Below are 23,217 nucleotides of genomic sequence, written 5' to 3'. Positions count from 1 at the left end.
TTGCATTTGTTCTATTATGTTTCTCTTTGCCTCCCTCCCAGTTTGACTCACCCTTATGGATCTTATGGACACAGAGAGCAGTTGCATTAGTCAAGTCACTGCTTTGAAGCACATTTAATATGATGCTCAGAACTTGCCGTTATAATAAGTAGCTTGGTGGTTAGCACTGTCGCCTTGCAGCTAGAAGATCCCCGGTTCACATCCTGGCCTTCCTGGGATCTTTCTGCATGGAGTTTGCATGTTCTCCCTGTGCATGTGTGTGTTTTCTCCAGGTACTATGGCTTCCTCCCACAGTCCAAAAACATGCTCAGGTTAATTGGTATCTCTGAGTTGTACATAGGTGTGAATGTGAGTGTGATTGTCTGTATATTTCCCCTGCTGGGATAGACTCCAGCTGCCCTGCGACCCAAATGAGGATTAAGCGGTGTATAGATGAAGGATGGATGGATACAGAAATTAAGGAGAAAAATTATATAATCTGCCTTTTACAAATTAAAAGAATTTTTAAGCAATAAAACACACCACTGTTTATGTCAGTTTACCCAGAAATTGTGGTTGCTGGCATAAATTTATATAGCTGACATTGCTTAGTCAATTTGGTGACTTTGGGTTACTGCTGCATTATTTTATCACATTTAGCAATAAACATATTGTTAGGAATAATTTAATGTTAACTCAAGAGTGTTGGAGTGGGTAAGTCAGTAAATGAACAATATCTATACAACCTTAGCCACCAATGTACCACCATACGCTGCTGGTCAGACAAAACCAAGTAAGACTACAGTGATGAATTTCTCCAGTGGGGAAGCAAAACATGTACTACTTTCATCAAAAATGTAAAGTATCTCTGAGGATATTGTCTGAAATTACATCAGTCACAAAGAACAGGTGAAACTAAACAGACCACCATCCATGAAGCAATCTTTCTATTCACCTCCACTTATATTCTGAGGTGTGTTCCCTTAAGAAAACAGACTCAAAATCTGGAAGAATTGGTTGAGTTGCAACACCATTTAGCCATTAGACACCGTTAACCACAAACAAGCAAAGAGAAAAGCCAGACACATCAGCACACATGTCCACACGTACTGAGCAGTCTCAGGTGAACAGAAAGCTTCTCTCTGTTGTGGCCAAGAAAAGCAGCTGCTGCTCCAGAATTGCCATGTTTCCATCCCGACCCTGATTCTGGGTAGCTGCGCTCCGATTCATCGCTGGAGCTCGCTGTCAATCAAGCGCTCCTGGTCGGAGGAAACGCAGGGTGGCTCCACCTGGCTTCCATTAACCTGCTGTTGCCCTGGAATAATGTGGAGAAGCTTCCAGAGAGTCATGGATATCTCTTTAAAGAGCCACCAATAAAGCTGGCCAACTCAACTGCTATCCTGCACGTGTGAATAATATCTCCTGTGAAGCGTTAAAGACCCTCCTGCTCTCTGGTCAACTCCAAAGGTGTGGGATGGAAAGAAATGTACTGACACTTCTGTTTTTCCAACATGCTTCAGGAGATCCCCTCATAAACGCACATGCAAACATGAACATACAGAGAAACCTCTATCTGAGCGCTAACCATCTGCAGGGCTCCCTGTGTTTATCTTTTGCGTAGAAAGGAGTGCAGGGCTTTGATGTATAAGTTTTGTATATATGTGTGTACATAGAGCAGGGCAGGGAGTGGAGACAGACATGCAGGGCCTCGGTAAGTGGTGGAATAATCACAGCAGTGCACAGAAGAACTGAATCCCACTCCTGGTTTGGTTTCTTTTATACACCACCAGATTAGATTCAGAATGACTGAAATGAATGAAGTTGTTTGTAACGCTTCAACTGTAGCAAGGCTGTCAATGCTGAGGCTGACTAACTTAATATGTCAGAATATCTAAGTGGTGTTTTATACAGTTAACACAAATATAGACCCCATACTGTAGAGAGCTAGAAGTTTGAGCTCAAAGGCATCTTAGACATCTTATTAGATAAACTGCAAGCATCTTGGGAAATATGTTTAGTGGCTTTCTTACTGAAAATTACATGAGAAGATCTACACCGCTTAACCACAACATTGAAACCACTGAAAATTCAATGTTCTGCTGGGAAACCTTTGGTTCTGGCATTCAAATGGACGTTACTTTAACACGTACCACCAACTAAACACTGTTCCCTCCTGCTGCTTTGCAATGTCACTCCCAGACGGCAATGACCTCCCACGGCTGGACAAAACCCAAAAACTGATTAGGAACAGCTCGAGGAACAGGAAAACGAGTCCAATGCATTGACCCAGTCTCCACACTCCTTAGATACCAACCTGATTGAGCATCTGTAGGTTTCAGTAGCACAAGTCTGATCCAAGGAGGTCTTACGCCTCAACCTACAGGAGCCAGAGGATCTGTTACCAACGTCCAGATGCCACCACTGGATGCTACCAGCGTCTATATGCCAAAAGAATCTCAACTGTTTTGGTGGCACGAGGGGATCTACACGATATTAGGCAGCTGTGTTTTAGTTAGCTTAGCTTAGTACAAACACTTCTGGTAAGATGCTGCTGTTGTATATTTTGTCTACAATTTAATGTTTTCAGTGACTTGTTCTTCAGATGCAAAACAGAAAAACATTTTTAGGAAATTATGTTTCTATTTCTGTTCTCAGTCAGATCCATCCCTCACTTCTTATGTCTAGTTTTAAAAGACCAAGATGGCAACGGCCAAATTTCAAAGTCAAGGCTTCAAAATAGTAGTCTGCAAACTAATGGGTCATTGTGGTTTTGTCCGTCTCTTATATACAATCTTTGGTAATAGTGTGGTAAAGTTCAGTAGTTAACTGCTGGCTTATTTTATTTATCTGTAGTTTATTTTGTTTGCTTTTTAAAAATATCTATCTGCACCTCTGAAACTCACCATTGAATATGTTGTCTTGTTTTTTCTTGCTTGTTAAAGCTTGTTGTTTTACATTTCAGTTGTTTCTCCCTGCTTACAGTCCTTATGGTTGCCGTCTTAGCTTTAAATTGCGTATTTAACTAGCAGATATGAGAGTGGTATTAATTTTTTCACCTTTCGCTTTTAAACAATACTTATAATATTACCCCCAAGCTTAACATATCACTGAAATCAGCTCTCATTCTGTTTGAATTTCTTTATAAGGTCTACACAGTCAACATTATTAGCAAACTTAATTCATTACTCATGAAAAACATACACCTGCCTCTGCACCGAGGGTCTAATTTCTGTTTTCAGTGCATCATCATACTGAAGCACAATCCTGACTGAAGCATACTGTTAGTCAGACACTGTAATCCTTCTAATGGCATCGTCACATATGGTTAAGGGTGTGAAGAGTTTTTCTTTTGTTGTTTTTATAGTTTAAAAAAAAATGTATATATATATTCCAACTCCCAACAAGAAAAGCAAAAAGAAAGGGAGTTTCCAAAATGATAGAAATATTATTAATGCATTGAAGTCAATGTGGAGCACTGGAGGGAAAAAAAAACTGAAGAAGTGTTACAGAAACTATATGATGTCACAGACGTACCTCATAGACTTGCAGCAGTTAATCTGTAGCAGAAATCCCAACAGCACTCTTTATGAGGGCTTTAGGAGTTGGCATTTGTGAGTGTGTTTGGTGTATGTGTGTGTGAATGCATTTGCTGCTCAACTTAGAGCTGAGTGACACTTTGGACAGAGATCGTGAAAAGAGAGCAGAGGCTCGAGCAGAATCCAAACAGAGACAGACAGCAAACAGACGGACACGCTGGGAGGGCTTTGAGTGTGACTTCTGTGGCCGAGAAAAGCTGGGAAACACTGTTTGTGTGTACAAAGGTCTGAATGAAGGGCTCCTGCCATGTATGGGGTCAGTACTATACTGGAGGGTTGGTTAAATTAAATGATTCAGCTTCACACTGGTGCAGTGTCTCAGAAATCTCCAAAGTAAACAGTGAGAAATGAAATTACGAAGCTTTGATATCTCACACACAGAGAGGGAGCCCCGGCAGGAAAGTAAAGAGGAGAAGACCATGATGAAAATGATTCCACTTCAGCGGCTCCGGGGATAGATCATTACTGAGGCTCAGGTCCAAACCAGCTCTACATAGCTCTGATTTAGCAGAGGGCCAGGCAAAAAATCTGAGGCTTCACTCCAAACCCATCCCGACCGAGAGCCCATTCCCAGGAAGGGTGGAGAGGGACCAGCGGCCCTGGGGCATTGCTCGTCCCAGACGATCTCCAAATGGATAACTCAAGCAGTGAAAAAAATGCAGCGACTGGCTCATTGAATTCTGCTGTATATTTCACTGTAAGGTCAGTATTACAATCAGATTAGATGCTACACATCTGAGGATGAAGTGTGGTGCTGATATATCTGCACTTGAATGAGATTTGCATGTGTGTGGGTGTAGATTTGTATATGCATTAGTCGCATGCTCATGTGTGTGTTTGTGTTTGTGCACTCGCTGCCATCGCTCCCTCTTGCCTGAGTTGCATAGGGGTGGTCCCCTCTGCTCTCTTGTGCGCATGAAATCACTCCTAAGTGCCTGTAATTTCTCACGCTTCATCAGTACTGTAATTTCAAAAGGCTCCCTCTGAAGACCCTCCTTCAGTGGCGACCTGGGGTTGTCAAATGAAAACATCATTTATCCAGTGACCTCGGAGCTTCAGGAAATGGTTTGCTGGCTATTCAGCGACAGCCTTGAAATAGGGAGTTGTGGTGAAGGACTGCGGGGGTTTGTGAAACATGAAACAAAAGGTGGTCTGGCCCCTCAATCTACAGTATCAGGTTTGGGAGATTTCAGAAAAATGCGCACATCCATTTGGAAAATCTTGTATGGAACCATTTGTATGTTTGCCAAACTGAGGTTTTCCCCCAGTGAAAATATTTACTTAGAAAAAAAGAAACTCTGAAAGTATTTATTTCAGTGCAATCCTTTCCTTCAGCATGTCCTAAATGTGGTTTCTGTAGCTTTTGGCCCTCAGAGACTCTACTGGCAGCTCAGCCACTGAGTGGCTCCGTTCCAGGGCTGGTACGCTCACCTTCAAAGTCTTCATCCTATGGGGCTGATCATTCAAATGTTTCGGTTTGTTTTAAAAAAATAATTAAATGTCAGACTTTAAAGTCTTTGATGCATCACTGCCTACAAGTATTGCTTTGTTTTGTCCGTGTGTATGCCAGGAGTGGTTAGTTGTTTGGTCCACCACTGTCCAGACTACAACATTCTAAGTAAGCACCAACTGGGATTTCAGCTCTAATTTCTGGTTGAAAACTTGGTAATATTTAGTCTCAGACCTTTTTCACCCTCTTTTCAATCAGCTGAAGTGCATCAACAAATCACAAAACACATATTTGTTTAATTGACGATCACAATTTTGCACTAGTAGGGTTACACAAAGACATAATTACAACACATTTCATAAAAATTTTATAAATATGGAACTATAAAGCCTGTGTGTTGCCAACAAGAAGCTTCCAAGACATTATAACGGGAGCATTTGTATATGTTAATGCAAAATAAGACATTTTGCTGACTGCTGCAAGGGTTACAGCTTCGACTACTCCAAAGATAGAACATGCCTCCTGCCCTTCCAATATAAGCAGTACAACACCGTGGCATGCATTTAACTCTGCAACAGCTGGTTAGCTCAATAGCTTAGAATGTGGGTTAGTAATAGCAAGGTCAGTATGATTCCTACTAAGATTTAAGAAGTTGGAAATGTTCACAAATCACAGTGAAATGTGGTTTAAATGTGGACTCCAAAATTAGAATCTTGATAATAATACAGAATAAAAACCATTCATTTTAGAGTCCATTCTGAATATCTTTTCAAGGGTAACCACTGTCTTTTCAACTTAAACTGCTCACTGAGCTGGATGCATTAGCATTTAATCACGTACAGACATTGATGGTGCCCAGAGGATGAATCCTAATAGCTTTGATTCTACTGAATTTCCCTACAGTGCTACCATGAAGTTCACATTTTCTTTTCTGTATGAAGTAAGTGGAAAAAAGAATAATAGCTTGCCAGGAGTTTGGTTCAAACATTCACGTCGCCCTCAGGATGAACTGCAGCAACTTTGGTTACATTACTATAAATCCCAAGTGGTTGGGATATTCAACTGGCTGCACCTTTGCTGCATGTGCCACACATACTCTTTTTGACATATATTTTGCTGTCTCTCTACACTGAATTAGGTAAAAAAATATCCAAAAAATTCTTTAAGGGAAAAAGTTATAGTGGGTGCAAATAAATGCTAATCTCACAAAGCACATCTTAATCTCAGTTTAAATTTGTGTTTTGTTCTAATTAGCAAATATTAACATGACAGCACACTAAACTAAGACTAAGAAAGTGAATGTTTTATCCTTATTTCGCTAATGACAACAGTTACAATTTTTATTGTCTGCTTGCTGATGTTAGCATTTAGCTTGTAGCACCACTGTGCATTGGTAAAGCCTTACAGAGCTGTAGGCATGGCAGTGGATTTAGAATTGTTTAGAAGACTCTCTTGTGAAAAAATGTGTTTGTTTTTTTACCCTGTTACCATGTATATATGGTGTTTTTTTATGGATGCTTGAAGAAACCTCATTGGCGAAAGCTGCATTTAACACCACCTTGACATTTGAGTGTCTTGATGACAGTCTCAAAATTACAGATTCAGATTTCCACAGTTTCATATGAAACAAACCTAAAGAACCAATCCTGTCAACTTGCAGGGTAAGATCAGTTTCTGGTTACTTGTGATAGTATAGCTTTGAGTAGTTTTACAGTGTTTAAACCAAATTGTAGGTAAGCTGGTGTGCTTGAGCTACAGGGATTAGGTGAGGGGTGAGTGGATAGAGTCAGGAACTTCATACGCTATGTATTCTAAAGGAAATGACAGTGTAGAATTACATCCAAGCCATTTTAAGGTAGGAAGGGATTATATTCATGAAAAAAATCTACAACTTTAAAAAGTTTAGATGATGAGTTTATAGGAGGATATCAACACCCAGAGATGGACTTTCATTCAATCCAAATGCAAAATATTTTGTATCACACAGTTAGACCCACTCTCAACACTGAAGGATGACCTGTCCAGACCAGCACAGGTTCCTTGTGATCTCAAAATGACCCAATCTGGATTATCATCTTGTCTTTTGATGAGTTCCCTGCATGAAGAGAAGATGTCTGAGTGTGTCTCTGAGTGTCTGTTGTGCAGGTGTTGGAGATCAGAGCTGGTGGGGATAACCCTGGGATCTTAGTGAAAGCTGAGTGAAAGTTAATGGGTTGGAGGGTCCTCAGAGGGCGCAGAGGAAAAAAAGGGGTCGTGACATTTAATCGCCCTGCCCCGACAGGCCAAGGCACTGACAGAGAGGTCAGGGGGGACAGAAATGGACCAAGGAGGACATGGGTGGGGCGGACACACACAAAGACCCCCTCAGTGCCGTGATCAGGCCTGTCACCCAAGTGTAACCCTCTCCTGTGGCTTAACTCTCTGAAATCCACCAGGAATATGACTCCAGGCCATTGATGAGAGCATCTCAAATACAATAGTAGCCTGGGAGGAAAAAATCCCTCTTGAAGGACGTGTTTACCTCCATTCTGAAGCAAAAACCCTTTAAAAATAGCAGCTGAGACACTCGAGTACAGCAGCTCACTGACTCTGATGTAAACATGTGCATCATGATTCGGTCTTTGCTGTAATTGTCAACCAATGCTCGTCATTTGGACCAATCATGGAGCAGTTGGGCATGGAGCCACAACACAACAGGAAGCCGTTGGCATAAACACGAGTTATAAACACAGTAAACAAATCCAACAGAACACTGACACACAGCTGATTAAAGGGGGAGACGTTTGCTGAAGAGGTGTTCTTTAACAGAATATACACAAACAGTCAGCGATTAGACATGATGCTAATCTCTCTCTGCAGGGTGAAAGTCAACAAATCAAGGTGAGGGCAGATAAAAAAGAGCATAATGGGGATAATATGAAGTCTGTTTGTGGCCTGATAGTTTCAGCTTTTTCACACCAGCATATTCATAAGCTGCAGTTTCTGTGAAGCCACATCCATCCTTGAGTGTTTAGAGTTAATGGTCTGTCAGCAGAGAAAAGAAACATCATCTGGCATTACTTAAACACTTTTAATTTGAAATGTCATGCGTCTTTTTTGAAACAATCTAGTTTGAACTCCATCTTCTCAGCCTCCGGAAATGATAATGATTACTTTTGAAATGTATACTTTTTTACTTACAGTTCACTTTAAATTAGCATTTTTGTGGGTATGCACATGTTAAACTGGTGCTGGAATAGCTCAGGAGTGCTGGTTCTACTGGGAAAAGTGCATGTTGTGAGTAAAAAACAGAACAAACAGACTACAACAACACTTCCATGTCTCCCATGTCCACATTCGCTGACTATCTCCTCATGACCACTTTGCTGTCATTTCTGTGTGCGCTGAAAATAAAATCTGGTGTTCGTACAGAGTTCCGGCCTTGTAAATGGGAAACATCCAAAGTGCCTCAGATCTTTCCACAAAATATTATTCCAGCTTGTCCTGTGCATGTTCATACTCATGCACAGGACACACGGAAAGGGATGGTTGTTGAGGAAAAAAGTGACAACAGGAGCGAGAGAATTAATCCTTTTGACGTAAATTTCAATATTTGTCCAATTCTGCAAGGGTCTGTATGGACCCCTCTGAAGAAGTACTTGTGTAGCCCAAAATTTGTGACCATTATGCGAAGAGATTCTTCATCAGCCACACGTTTACATTTCCTCATTTAAAGCAGGGGTGTCAAACTCATCTTAATTCAGGGGCCACATTCAGCCCAGTTTGGTCTCCAGTGGAACAGACCAGTAAAAGCATAACATAAAAACCTATGAATACAGACAACTCCAGATTTTTCCTTTGTTTTAGTACAAAGAAGTGCATTCTGAAAATGTTCACATTTAATGAACTATCTTTTTACAAAACATTAAGAACAACCTGAATATAAATTAAGTTTCAACAAAATTATGTTTCAGTTTGCCATTTGTGCATTACAATTTACAGATCACAGTTTATTTAGAAAAAGGCACAAAACTTTTAGTCTCTTTATGATCAAAGCAACAAAAAAGTCAAAAAAAGACAAAAAACAACCAAAACAATGCAAAACATTACAAAAGTGAGACACAAAACGACAATAAATGAGACAAACGACACAAAAAACAAAATAGTTAAAAAATTAGACAAAAAAATTTACAAAGCGACAAAAAATGGACAAAAATGAGACAAAAATTGCACAAATGACACAAACAAGACAAAAAATGACAAAAAAGAAACAAAATGACAACAAAATAACAACACAATCAAGACAAAAAAGCACAAAACAAAAAAATGACACACAAAACAACAAATAAAGCGAAACACAAAATGACAAAAATACGACAAAAAACACAAGTGAGACAAAAAGGAAACAAAACGACAAGAACGAGAAACAAAAGGACAAAAGTCAGACAAAAAAAAGACAAAACTCAAAAACGACAAAATATTACACAAAAAATTAAGATCAAAACAACTTGCCATGGTCAAGAAATGATTTTTAAATTGATAGTTTTACAAATTCACAATTTGCAGTTAATGTCTTTTCTGTAATGTTTACACATTACAAAGGTTCGGATCGGACTCTCTAGCAGGCCGGTTTTGGCCCACGGGCCACATGTTGACACCCCTAATTTAAAGGGTTCGTAATTGAAGTAGTTACTGCCAGACATTGGAGGTGCTTTGATGTGAACAGGCTTTCCACTGATGGTGCCCAAACATCGTACAAACTTGTAAATTCTCCAGAAATCCTGTGCTGTGTTTGATCACTGTGCTCTGGACACCTCAGGAATAATCGATACGGTGCAACAGTCCTATCAGCAACGAGCTGCTGCATCCTGTAAATAGTATAAAATCCCAGTCTGTCTGAAACATCCACAGGATCCACATGTTTTCATGTTTAATATAAGGGACAATACGACTTACGACTCACTACAGCAGACCGAACCTATTAGTAGCATGAACAGAATTGCGTGCACATCCTCTGTCTGCTTTCAAAGTCTTCATGAGTCATGTGGGAACCATGAATCCCGTTTTAATCTGGCACATGCAAACTATCTAAATATACTAACTAGCTAAATATCAACAGTGTCTCTTCAGAATCACAATTTCCATCTTTAACCCACAATAATAATAAATCTAATGAAAAGAATCAAAATATCCTCTCATCATGATATGGAACAGAAAACATTTAAAACAAATAGGCAGAACACTGCTTAGTATTTGTTTTTATAATAGTAATGAACAAATGTTTTAACAAAAGTATTAAGAAAATAATCAACAAGGTAGCAGTCGTCATTACTGGAACAACACCACCTACTTCCTGGTTTTTATTTGCCATTAAGTCTTGATTTATGTGTCATCCTGAGGGTTGCTGAACAGCCGGCCTCAGGCCAGATGAACCATCTGTCCCAGCCGCCTCCAGTTGTTGGTAAATTGTGGTTTCTGGCCTGCTGAGAGGACTGTTTCAGGCTGACAGGGTCTGTCAGACCTCTGCTCTACTGTTTGTTGGTACAGTGCGGTTTCTGAATTACAGAACAGATCAGTTCAAGCCAAAGCACACAGAACATCACAATATTCTGCGTTTTTGGTTTTTTTTTTTAGGTTAATGGTGAATGGGGAGATTGATGGCAAGTGGGTTTTTTTTTCCTGAGCTGTGTGAAATGCATGTGTTTAGTGTAGTGCAACAATTTCCTGTGCAATAACCTGCAAGTATTAATGGGGAGTGTTTGCAGTGATGATCACACTGGCACATCCATTTTCTACACTCGACACACAAACTGCATTAGAGCTTCTCTAATGGAGATTTTACAGTAACATGTGGATGTGTCACAGTGGGAATCACTGTCCCATATATTATTTAGTAATCTTCATTTTGCTGTAGCTTATCAGAGGCTCTAAATGTGGCACTTTTTTGTGTAAAATGGTTTCATGTGTGTATATTTAACCCGTTCTAAAGTACTTTGTCACATAGTGAATACCGGATGGATAAACAGAATATTAAAATGTCACAGCATCATTTCCACCACTAAAAACTGATCGAACAGCTGCCCCAACAACACTTTGGGTGGTCTCAGCTAGCCAGCTCATTCTGCATTATACTTTTTGTTACCCTGTTAGCATTTGTGTATACATTACATAGGTAAAACTGTTTGTTCGGGTATAGCCTGCTTGAGTACAGTTCTGGGATACTTGGATGTTGCTTTCTAATTTTTTGCTGTTTTCTACTTTTACTCCGTGTCTTTTTGGCAGTTAAAATTTTACGTTTGCACTTCTCTCTTCATTTATGTGGAAGCTGGAGTTCAAGACAAAGATGTCATGTAAAAAACTATATTAATAATAAGCCTTGCTTATATAGCAATTTTCAAATCAATGGTACAAGTGCTTCACAAAGGGATTAAAAACAACAATAAGACAAGAATGAAATAACAATAAAACATAGATAAAACTGAAAAATAATAAATTTGAAATGATTTTTAAAAAAATTCACACAGACATGAAAGCATTACGCATTTTAATGCCAAAAATGATGACATGAAAATAATGTGTTGAATGTATATTAAGGTTTTTCATCTCAGAGCGGTTTTTAAAAGGGAAAAGCTTTAGTTAAAATGGTGCACAACCATAATAAACATTACTCATTATTTTTCAGAACAAATAGCTGGTTAAGATTTATTAAGTGAGGGAAAATCTTGGTGCAGAACCATAAACATCACACCTTATTGCAACTTATTTTTCATATCCAACAGCTGTTTTACAATGGGGAACAAGAGGAATTATCCATAAGGATTATTTGTTCAAAAAATCCGCCAACACTACAGGCTTTCCTGCCTACTGTACACGTGTATACATGGATTGCATTTATAGAGAAAATTTACAACTTATAAGTAAGCTAAATATTATCTATACATATATATATACTACTCTTAAATAACACCTTAAAGTTTGCGTTTCTTACTGTAAAGTGTACTTGAATAAAAGTGGGTAATGTTAGTACAGTGTCTGCAGTGTCTGTGGGTCTGAATGAACGAGCAGCGTGTTGTACGACAGCAAAGGTAGCTTCTGGTTACAAACTTTGGACCAATCAGGACGCAGCGTTGCCTTCCTGCAGCAGGAGACTCAGAAGTTCAACCTGGACCTTCACGGAGAAACTATCTGCTCCAAATTCACACTGACCATGTCCGTCCACCACCGCTGACATATCCGCTAGAAAACTCACTGTCACTGCGGGAAACGTTTCCGAGTGATGACAATGTTGGGTATGTACGTGCCAGACAGATTTTCTCTGAAATCGTCCAAGGTCCAGGATGGAATCGGTCTTTACACGGCGAGGCGAGTGAAAAAGGTTTGTAGTTTCTCACCGCGGCCAACTTTGTAACTGAGTTTACACGACGGAAACGGTTTTGTGTTACTTTCTTAGGAGGTTCTCGGCGGTGTTGCTTGGTTTTCTTACACATTCCTACAGTCGCTGTCAGAGTCTCAGTGAACGAGGCTCTGACGTGAAGTGCCACGTAGCTACAGTAACTCAGGCTCACAGAGGGTCGCTCAGCTCGCAGGTCTGCACTCATATTTCATCCACATTTCAACTTTATATTCTGCAAAACTGAGCCCATTTCCCCCCCAGTTTGTAGTCAGACGTGTCGAGGAGGCGTGGAGCTGTGAAATGTGCTGGCGGGTTTGTGTGTCAAGAGGGATGTATTGTCATGCAAATGTGTGGTGAGAGGATGAACGTGAAGGCAACATGAGGAACACAGTGTGACCACGCCCCCTGATCTGAGGGTCGCAGTAGATGTGCTGGACTAAGTGATGCGTTCACATGTCACATCAAACAGGAGGCTTGCATGGAAAACCTGTCTGACGTGTAACTAGACTGGATGTATAGCAGATAGTCAAAATTCAGTTTTCCTGGTCAAAAACAACATGTCAAATCATGTCTTCCACGACAAATCACGAGGTTGCTCTGTACATATACCTACACTTGATTTGCATATATCTGTATTTCAGACGCAGCTATATGTAGTTTCAGTTCAAGGTACCTCCTGTTTATTTCTGACTAGTCATTATTCCTGTTCAGGATACTGGCTGTTTAATTCTGACTAGTGTTTGTTCCAGTTTGAGATACCTGCTGTTTAATTCTGACTATTCATAATTCTAGTTCAAGATACCTGCTGTTTCATGGTGACTAATCAGAATTCCAGTTCAAAATACCTACTGCTCAATTCTGACTAATCATTATTCCAGTTTGAGATGCCTACTGTTCCATTCTGACAAGTCGTTATTCCAGTTGAAGATACCTACTGTTTAATTGTGACTAATCCTAATTACAGTTCCAGATACCTACTGTTCTGGATACCTGCTGTTGAATTCTGACTAGCCATAATTCCAGTTTGATGTACCTACTCTTTAATTCTGATGAGTCATTACTCCAGTTTGAGATACCTGCTGTTTAATTCTGACTAGTTTCAGTTCTAGTTCAAGATACCTGCTGTTTAATTCTGACTATTCATAATTCCAGTTTGAGATACCTATTTCATTACCTGTTTCATTATTTCAATGGCTTGTGCTGCTCAACAATGGTTTCCTGCAACTGTAACATATGCCTGCCCAGCCGATAGAAATGATGCATCTTCTGGGAGCAACTGGGAGCTTCCTGTTTGAAAGGATGAGTTGACCTAGAAGTTTTGAAAACTTGCCTTATTTTGCCTATTATGCTCTGTTCTCTGAGGCGCTCCCTTAAGCAGTGCATTGAACTGTATTGTGTCTGAAAGGGCCATTACACACAATGGTGTTCTTGTTGTCGTGAATGACGTGCTATGGCTAGCACTGTCGCCTCACAGCTAGAAGATCATAGGTTCGAATTCTGTGTGGAGTCTGCATGCTCTCCTGTGCATATGTGTCAAAGCTGAGGTTAGTGGATGATTCTAAATTGTCCGTAGGTGTGAGTGTTTGGTTGTCTGTCTTTGTGTGTTGGCCCTGTGGTGACTTGTCCAGGGTGTCCGTCACCCTGAGTCAGCTTGGATAGCGTCCAATCCTCCAAAGCTGTGTATAGAGGATGGATGGATATCTTGAATCAGAGTTTTAAGTTTGTGAAGTGATATTGCAGATATTTGTAGTTGCATCAGAAGCTATGGAAAGTCGGAGGCGGCTGACTTTTCAAAGATATTATGCCACTGCAACTGTAACTGCATATGACAAGCCGTTTTACAGCCGTGTCAGAGCAAGCAAGCTTCATGTCTTGTAAATATTGTACAAAAAAAAATACTCCAATGTATCCAAGAGCCCTTACATCTGAATTGATTAATTTCTGTTAGACAGATTTCTCTTGTAGATTAGTCATAGAAAATAAGAACTGTGCAAGTTTTCTTTTTCTGTCAATCAGCAAAACCCGTTGTAACATGATGTGTTTGTGTTAATTTGCCTTACTTCGCATTGAGCTGTGACGATTATCGCTAATGTGACTATTATGTGTGTGCACATCGCAATGCTGACGCTGAAATGATATACTGTGCAGCCCTACTATTAAATAACAAGCCCAGGCTTATGAGTCAAACCACAGTGTGAGCCTGAACCAAGTGGTATACATTGATCAATGGGCCGACATAAATAACCTCTGAAAGCTTCAGTCATCTCTGAATAGTGAAAATTGAGTTATAGCATTAGCCACACCTAGTGTGTTTCGATGCAATGTTTTAAATTTGTGGATTGTATTGCTTGAAACTGTGATTTTGAATAGAAATCAATTAATTGTTCAGCCCTAGCATGTACTGTGTTTTAATATAATTCGGCCACTTTGTTTGATATTTCTGTTTGTTTTAAAGGGAGAAAAGTTTGGTCCCTTTGCAGGTGAGAAAAAGCTGCCTAGTGAGCTGGATGAAGGCTCGGACACCAGGCTGATGTGGGAGGTGAATACGCACACGACCTGCATTAGTTTTACACATCTCAGTGTACATGCGTTTACAACAGTACCGAATGATAGTATTGACTTTGAATGAGTTTGGCAGGAATCACTTACATTTGACTTTTATCAGTATTTAGTTGAGAATCCACCTCATGATAGCACATTAGATATATTAGATACTCTGTTGACCAGAAGCCCTGTATGTAAGTACTTGAATATTTCCTTTTCATGCTACTTTCTACTTGTAATCCACCATTTCACTGAGTGACACACTGTATTCTATGGTACACTAGCCTACATTATCTGACAGCTATAGTTGCTAGCAGGACTACAACTAATGAATATTTTTATTGTGAATTAGCATGTTGATTATTTTCTTGATTAATGAATTAGTTGTTTGATCTTTAAAATGTCAGAAAATGTTCATTAATGTTTCTCAAAAGCCAATATGATGTCTTTAAATCTCTTGTTGGGTCCACAACACAAAGTTCAGTTTAGGAAACTTCAGTAACTAGAAAATATTCAATCGGAGAACTTGAAAATACTGTAACCGATTAATCAATTATCAGAATATTTGCCAATAAATACTAGATGAGACCTAATTGATTAATAGTTGCACCTTTAGTTATTTTTCAGATTAAGATTTTACATTCAAAAACAAATAATAAGCATATGAAATACAGCACCACTGTTCAGTATTAAATCAGTGTTTTTGGCCATCCCTTTCCTTTGACCTCTTACAGAAAAAGTCAGTGCATAGCTGTGTAATTCTAGCTTTGCTTTTTGGAACAGAGAGGTTCACAAGCTGAGTTTGGCCTGTAAAAGGCTGCGAGGGATTTATCTGCAAAGTTTAACTTCCATTGTCCAGTAAGTATTAAAGATATTTCAGTAATATTTGTCTTCCTGCTGTAAAACAAACTTGTATGAGGCAGTCATAAAATTTGACACTTCCATTCCATAGCCATGTTTATGGGCCATTTTCTGCCAGATTCCACAACCTACGGAGCTGAAACTGGAAGGATAAATACCAAATTTGCTATAAAGTAAGAGAACAAATATTATGGAAATGTTTTTGTACTTTTTGAGCAGTGGATGTTTAAATGTTTTGGAAAAAACACCAAGAATTGTCACAATGTGCTTTTGTTTCATTTTTGAGTGGCTGTATTTGACAGAAATTTAATAATGTGTCAACTGTGGCAGAATTCATTTCAATTGAATTCTATTCTATTCTATTCTATTCTATTCTATTCTATTCTATTCTATTCTATTCTATTCTGGCATTATGTGGTGAAGGAGTTATAAATTCTGAACAGAAAAACCCAATAAATTCAAAATTTCCTTTGGATTCCCTTTGAGCAAAAATATACATGCACACAAAGTACTTATCCATCTCCATAAACAAAATGTCAAAGATATACCATTTTCAGCCAGCTAGTTTTATGACATCCCTAAACTTTCTCTGCAATTTAAGCATAAGGGAGTACTTGGACAGCTATTCTGTAATCCCAAATGGCTGTAATTTTTGGGATTTCTCCACCATAAATGTAACCCTTTCCACAGAGAAAGCATCAAAATATAAAATTTGAGGTGGAAACCCCTGGTTGACCTGGCATAGAATGTCCCAGAGATTAAAGTCCAGGCAATGTTTATCAAATTGTGGAGTAGAACTTTGTTTTGTCCTCCTTTCTACCCTACTAATGATCTTGTGACCCTTCAGAGGGCCCCCGCCCTGAGATTGGGAACCACTGTGCTGAACTTACTCGACCTTTCTATTAGGTACAACAGATGATACATGAGTATTAGCAATCAAAAATTGACATCTAAAAACAGATTCCACCTGCAGGAGACATTTTGCTTTAAGCACATTCTGTTGTTGTACTTCTATACTTTTACTCGAGTAGTAATTAACAGTAAACACGATAAATTGTCTTGTTCAAACTTGCGTTTCAGTACAAAACACGTTCTTTATCACATGATACAGCTGCTTGTAGGTATAAAGATAAAGAGGACATTTAATTATGTTGCAGATGAACCAGCTGACTCTTCTCACACTGTAAAGAGAAGCTTCTGATGGTAAAATACATGCTGTGAGGTATTTATCTGTAGCTGCCACATTGTGACGTTCAGAGCAGTGCACGTGAGTCAGTGTTCATATGTTCGACCAACGTACAAACCATCAAAGTAACAAGAGAACAAGAAGGAAAAAACAGTTGCACACTTCTGACGACTCATACAGCTTCTGTTTTCTTTTTCAGGTCCGTGGCAGTAAAGGAGATGTGCTGTATATTCTGGATGCGAGTAATCCTCGCCATGCCAACTGGCTGCGGTTTGTCCATCAGGCGCCTTCGCAAGAGCAGAAGAACTTGGCAGCCATTCAGGTACATTTCCACTGGGCAGACAATAAATCCCTCAGACTTACCTCAAAGAAAGAAAATGATAAATATTGCAGGCATCTGTCAAAGTGGACAAATATAGAGCTTTGAACTTAAACAGGCAGAGTATGCTACAGATTCTTTCAATTTTAGACTCAACAAATAAAGAAATCTCTTTTTGGCTTGGAAAAACTTCAGAGCCAGATGGAAAATGTCCCATTTTTCTAGTGGTGCAGGTCAAGAAAACATCCCAAATGACCATGTGAGTTGAAGTAATAGTGGGAGAATGCCCATAGTACTGCAATACTACACAAGCAAATGAAAAGATGTTTAAGAACTGTGATTGTTTTTGTAATTTAAATAGGTTTAACGTGAAGAGGTAACTCTCAGTTTGATACGATGGCGTGCAAAAGAATCCACATTATTCATTTACATGGCAAAGGAAAACACTTAATTTCAAGTCTCTGTGTAGCCAGATGTCTAAGCTATCATGAGCTGTTATAAATGAGTGTTAATTGGATGTAAACATGACTAAGGAGGGAAGTGTATTTATTTCTCTTCTGTTTTTCTCTTTAGGATCCATGAATTTCTAGAGATTTTGCTGAGGGAATAGTTTTTGAGATTGCAGCCACCAAATTCCTTTTACTCGATTTGTTATTTTCAAAAGACTCCAAGAACACGTTACTATATTGACAAATAATGTGTTAACAACAGTAGTTGGGCCCTATGAGAACCTAAAAATCTGAAGAATTTTAAAAACACAAACTCTTACGGCATACAAACGCACTTTCACACACACACACACACACACTCATGAACTCAGGGAATCTGGGAAATTTCACTTCTTGTCATTGTGTGCAAAAGATAAAAAAGTATTTGTGGTGGAAGAAAAATAGACATGGAAGGAAGAGAAGATGAACATTTCAGGTTTTGGAGCCAAGTTCCTGCCATTAATACTCTGAATGTCCAAAGTGATTGGTCGTTTAAAGGTCACGCATGTGCGTTAAATCTCTGCGTTTCATCAACAGTGACATTTATTGTGCAGCTTTCCTCTTCTTAATCATTATTTATGTATATTTAGAATCCCATAGTTAAAACAAAATGACAGTTTGATTTTATTAACATGACCTTTAAGGACAGGGAAGTTAATGACAACATTTTTAAGGGTTTGAGCCTTTGACCTGTGGCCTCAATCAGGCCTTTAACAGACTGTTGTCTCGGTGTAATGAGTTCAACTCTCAGCCGGCCTCAGTAGTTTCTCATTGTGCTTTACCATAAAAGGTTAAAACTGATTTAGAAACCGGCTGGAGTGTTCTGTCTTTACATTCCTCTCAAGTATGTTGAGTCATGTTCTGCCAAATCTCCATGTCATCGCTATTAATGTGTGACAGTAAGCATGTTTTTGTGCGTTAGGACGGAGAAAACATCTTCTACCTGGCTGTGGACGACATAGAGACGGACACGGAGCTCCTGATAGGCTACCTTGACAGTGATATGGAAGAGGAGGAGGAAGAAGAGGAAGAAGACATTAAAGATGATGATGAGAATAGCAAAGAGGCCAAACACCTTGTTGAAATGGGTAAAGTGGAATCCCATTATTCTTTATCCTGTTTATTCCCAAGTACAGGCAATCGATGTATGGCACACACATGAAAGAAAACGCAGAAATTACATTTGCTCCTTAGATTTCTGCAGCATAACTTACCATATATAACTGTGTGTGCACCACATCTCACCAGAACTAGTAATAAAGAAAGAGGACCACCCCTGCTTGCTGTGTGAGAGCAGTTTTCCCAGCGAGGAGATCCTGGCTGCCCACCTCCAGAGTCTGCATCAGAGGCCCAGCACAGAGGAGAAGGAGTTCAAATGCAGGAACTGTGGCAAGAAATTCCCTATCAAACAGGCCCTGCAGCGCCAGTGGGTTCACTGTTCCATCGCTTAACTGGTTAAATTTTATTTAATGTTCAACTTCTCTCCGGTAACAATAAACATCAGGCCACTCAGAAGTATTAAAAGTATTACCTCAGCCCGTCTCAGATTACATGTTCGGTATTCATTTGTTCTGATACAAAACAAATGCATTAAAAAAAATCAGAATGAGGTAGATGCTGCTCTAGCCTGAAGCTAAGAAATAGTACATTTTGCAGAAATTATAGTTGGGAAATACACTAAATCAGTCTCTGCCTTGACAAGATCTGTATGTGCAAAACTAAGATCAATGAAGCATACAGTTAGCTTGACTTAGCTTAGCACAAAGTCTGGAAATAGAGAAACAACTAGTGTAGGTAATTAGCCAAATCATAAAACAAAAATTAAATTGTTCACTCTAGCCAGATTCTGTAAAAAAAAACCAAACAAACAAAAAAAAAAACGCTCTTACGTCCAACTGAAAAGCATCAACTAACTTGTCTGTCACCAAGAGTCATGTCACAAAAATTCAGGGACTTTTTGACTGAGCTGCAGTTTGTGTTTACACGGAGCATCACACTTGTTGACCAAGTGTGGAAACAAATTAAAAATGTAAATAGTTAAACTATAACATTTGGAGTCATCATTTTTTACTAGTAACATATGGAGGCACTTTGAAGAACATTGCACTTGCTAATTACATTTTTTTTCCATTTTTGTAAAATACATAATCAGAGAAATTCAACCTTTTTTTTTCCTGTTGTTAATGATGTATGGCATTGTTACTCTGTCACGCTATACAAAATACATTTTAAAGTTTTCTTTATTTCTAACAATGGTGGTTGTGTTTCCATAGAGGTGCAGGATACTATATTGCAGTGACAAATGAGCCATCGGTGAGAAAAAAAATGAGACAAGCAAAAAACATCTAGAAAATGCCAGAGGCTAAGCCAACTAGCTGCAGCTTTATATTGCACAGACATGGGAGTGTTACCAGTTTACTCATATAACAGTCAGTAGAGAAAACAAATGTGTGAATGTCCTAATATATACTTCCCATTTTTAATTTAGTTTCATTAGTTAATTCAAATTTTCCAGAAAGATGTGATTTTTGTGTTTATGTACAAATTGGTTACAAATCTTCTGATTGTTTAATTGAAAATGATTCAAATGATGGTCCATTCTGGTGTGATTCATTTCCTATGTAATCCCTAATTTGTTTTTGCTTTAAATCCTTCCTCAGTGTTTTGCATTGTTCTGAGTCACTGGATCCATCGGGTGACTCTAAAGCTCACCAGTGCTCCCTCTGCCACAACACCTTCAGCTCAGAATCCAGGTAACACACACTGTCCAAACATGAAGATTTGTTTCCTACAGGCACACAGTTATACCTTTATTCTGTAGCTCATGGAGCTTTTTCCGTTCCAGTTTTGAGCAGCACAAGGAAGCCTGTAGAGGAGATGCCAGGTTCATATGTAAAGCAGAAAGCTGTGGCAAAAGATTCAAGAGCAAGGATGCTCTGAAGAAGCACAAAGGAAACGTTCATGCAGGTTCTCAGTCTGTCCTACTGTTGCACTGTATTTCTCTACGATGCTCTCTCTCTCTCTCTCTCTCTGTTGCACACATATTCACATGCACAGACGTCGAGTTATGAATATAATTGTCCATTAGCAGCCTCAGCACTCAAGGAACTGCAGTACCAGTGCGTGACCTCGATCAGTTAAAATCCCTGCAATGTTAAGACACATCTCTAATTACTTGCGCTCCATAATTGCTGACCTGTGTGTTCTGGGGAGGCTCACTCTTTCAGATAATTGGACTTCCATAGCTATTTATGATGGGATGTAGGGCAGCGGGGATCTGTGCAGACCTACATGTGAATCAAGTATCAACCTGAGATTAAGACGTTCATCTGAGAGGCTGGTGGAGCTGAGATCTGGGCCTTTATGTTTTTCCCAGTGTGGTCAGGACAAGGGGTGTGTGTGTATGTGTGGGCGAGGGGGGAAGTGGATCAGACGCAACAGATGTGGTTCATGTAATTCAGATGAGGATAAAGGGAGGGTGTCGCTGGTCCTGAAATGGTGGGATCACTGGGCCTGTGATTAAGAGAGCAAAACATTTGGCGTGTTCCCTTCACTGCGTAATGATGTGTCATAAAATTGTTGCTCAGTGTTATCAGTCGTGTACGTGGAAATTTGTAATCCAGTTTGTTGTTTTTTACAGGGAGCGCGCGACGGAAACTCACATGCACCATATGCAACAGAAAATGCTCCTCGTCTTTGAATCTACAAGAACACAGAAAGGTGAGATTCTCTCACATCTGTTTTACCGCTCTGCTTTATCCCAACCAGATACTTTGCATCGGATCTGTGAGGATTTGCTCAGCTCACGCAGTTTTGCTTGATCCATTTCTACACTGATGTCTCTTCAGTGCTGTTCAGTCGTATCCATCACACTCCACTGTTTCTATAACCCAGTCTAACCTCCTAATCTGGCATTTGCCTCTTCTGAGTTCACCTATTCCCCTTTTTATGATCAAGTTCTTGCAAATTTATTCTGGGTGACACAGAGCAGAGCGAAGGTTTCTTTTTCACTGGCTCATCCCACAGGTCTCGTGAAATTTAAGAGGCTCTATTGGCAGACGATAAGGTTTGAACCTTGGCGTCAGGATTCTCTCTCGTATTGATGGATTACAGAGTGGAATACATCTTTCTGAAAGCAATTCTGAGATATGTTCTTACAGATAAATATTTGTTGTGTTACTGTGTGCATCGTCTCTTTCTCAGTTCATACTCTAGCTGTTGTAGACACTTATGATTGGGAACTTCTTTCAATGCCACATTCCTCTGTTGCACAGAAAGTAGGCTAATGAGTCTTCCATTCAAAGATATAATTTCTCTGCAATTACATGCTATTAAACAAACTGCATTGAATAATTAGAATTAATGTAGCGGACATGTACAACTGGTGATTCAACTTTTGCTATGACGATCTCAAGGTAAACAGTAGAAAGACGGCATCCATGTTACAGAACAAAGGAGTGATCACACTGTATTTTGCAGTTTCTTTCTGCTGTGGATCAAACACTGCAATCTTCAGCTGCCACTATTAGATTTGGAGCTCTAAGTTTTTACCTTTCTATCATATAGATGAGGCTGATGTGCCTGTTTGCCAGTAGAAGCAGGGATGCAATGTTTGTATATGTAGAAAGTGTTAATTTGTGGTTTTGTTACTATATTTAGTGCAATATCACATTACCAGCCTACAGACTGTAGCTTTCCACTTACACTGATCAGCCACAACAATAAAACCAGCTGCCTGAAGTTGTGTAGGTCCTACTGGTGACACTCTGAAACAGCACGGATGTGGGACCTCTAGAGATGTCCTGTAGTGTCTGATAGCAGGATGTAGGCAGCAGATCCTTTGTTTCAGCACAAGGTCCTGCTGGTGGAGGCTGCTGCCGTGTCATGGGGCTTGCTTGATCCACAAAAGTGTTGAGGTGGGTGGTATGTGTATGGTACTGGAACCCTAGACGCCCCAGCAGAACATGACTGTGTAATGATCAGTGTTACAGATTTCATCTGTCAGTGGTTTTAGTGTTTTGGCTGATCAGTTTATCTTGTGCTTACATTCCGTAACTGCTCTGACTAATGTTGATTAATTACCTGCGTCAGAAATGTGACATAATGTTCTTTTGTAAATGTTAATGGAAACAGAATCCCTGTTGAGACCTGGAATACGTAACATTGATGATTTCATCAGTCTCTTAAAGTGACAGAGAGCTGTTATTCAGACATATTTTTACATTATTGTTCCTCACATCTTTATTAAGACATACCTTTTACAGTGTCAGAGACAGTCACACCACACCTGAGATGATACTTCAGTTTGTCGAAATCTTGTGCCTGTCTACCTGGTAATACAACTCCCTGCAGTCCAGACTTGTGCTGTGTTGGTAGTGATACAGATGTATGACTAAATCTGACCGTCTTCAGTCAGATCTTT

General features: G+C 39.5%; 1 protein-coding gene across 3 annotated transcripts in view; it reads left to right on the top strand.

Annotated features, from left to right (window-relative positions):
- The first annotated feature begins 12,125 nt into the window (after positions 1 to 12,125).
- prdm5 (PR domain containing 5) overlaps positions 12,126 to 23,217 on the top strand; it is a 47,034-nt gene continuing 35,942 nt past the window's right edge. For 2 of the 3 annotated variants that reach the window (XR_004847068.2, XM_023266957.3), the window contains exons 1-8: positions 12,127 to 12,379; positions 14,853 to 14,936; positions 17,188 to 17,310; positions 18,718 to 18,883; positions 19,044 to 19,221; positions 20,456 to 20,548; positions 20,641 to 20,762; positions 21,436 to 21,515. Coding sequence is in view for 2 of the 3 variants with exons in the window: in XM_023266957.3 (XP_023122725.1) it covers positions 12,281 to 12,379; positions 14,853 to 14,936; positions 17,188 to 17,310; positions 18,718 to 18,883; positions 19,044 to 19,221; positions 20,456 to 20,548; positions 20,641 to 20,762; positions 21,436 to 21,515 (945 nt within the window). In the remaining variant the exon portion in view is untranslated. Of the gene's footprint in view, positions 12,380 to 14,852; positions 14,937 to 17,187; positions 17,311 to 18,717; positions 18,884 to 19,043; positions 19,222 to 20,455; positions 20,549 to 20,640; positions 20,763 to 21,435; positions 21,516 to 23,217 lie in introns of all 3 variants that reach the window. The other variant, XM_055004095.1, reaches the window with a different exon arrangement.

The sequence above is a fragment of the Amphiprion ocellaris genome, chromosome 2, assembly GCF_022539595.1.
Source record: "Amphiprion ocellaris isolate individual 3 ecotype Okinawa chromosome 2, ASM2253959v1, whole genome shotgun sequence".
Classification (NCBI taxonomy): Eukaryota; Metazoa; Chordata; class Actinopteri; family Pomacentridae; genus Amphiprion; species Amphiprion ocellaris.
Note: the sequence above shows the minus strand (reverse complement) of the source record. Positions and strands in the feature narration are given on the sequence as shown.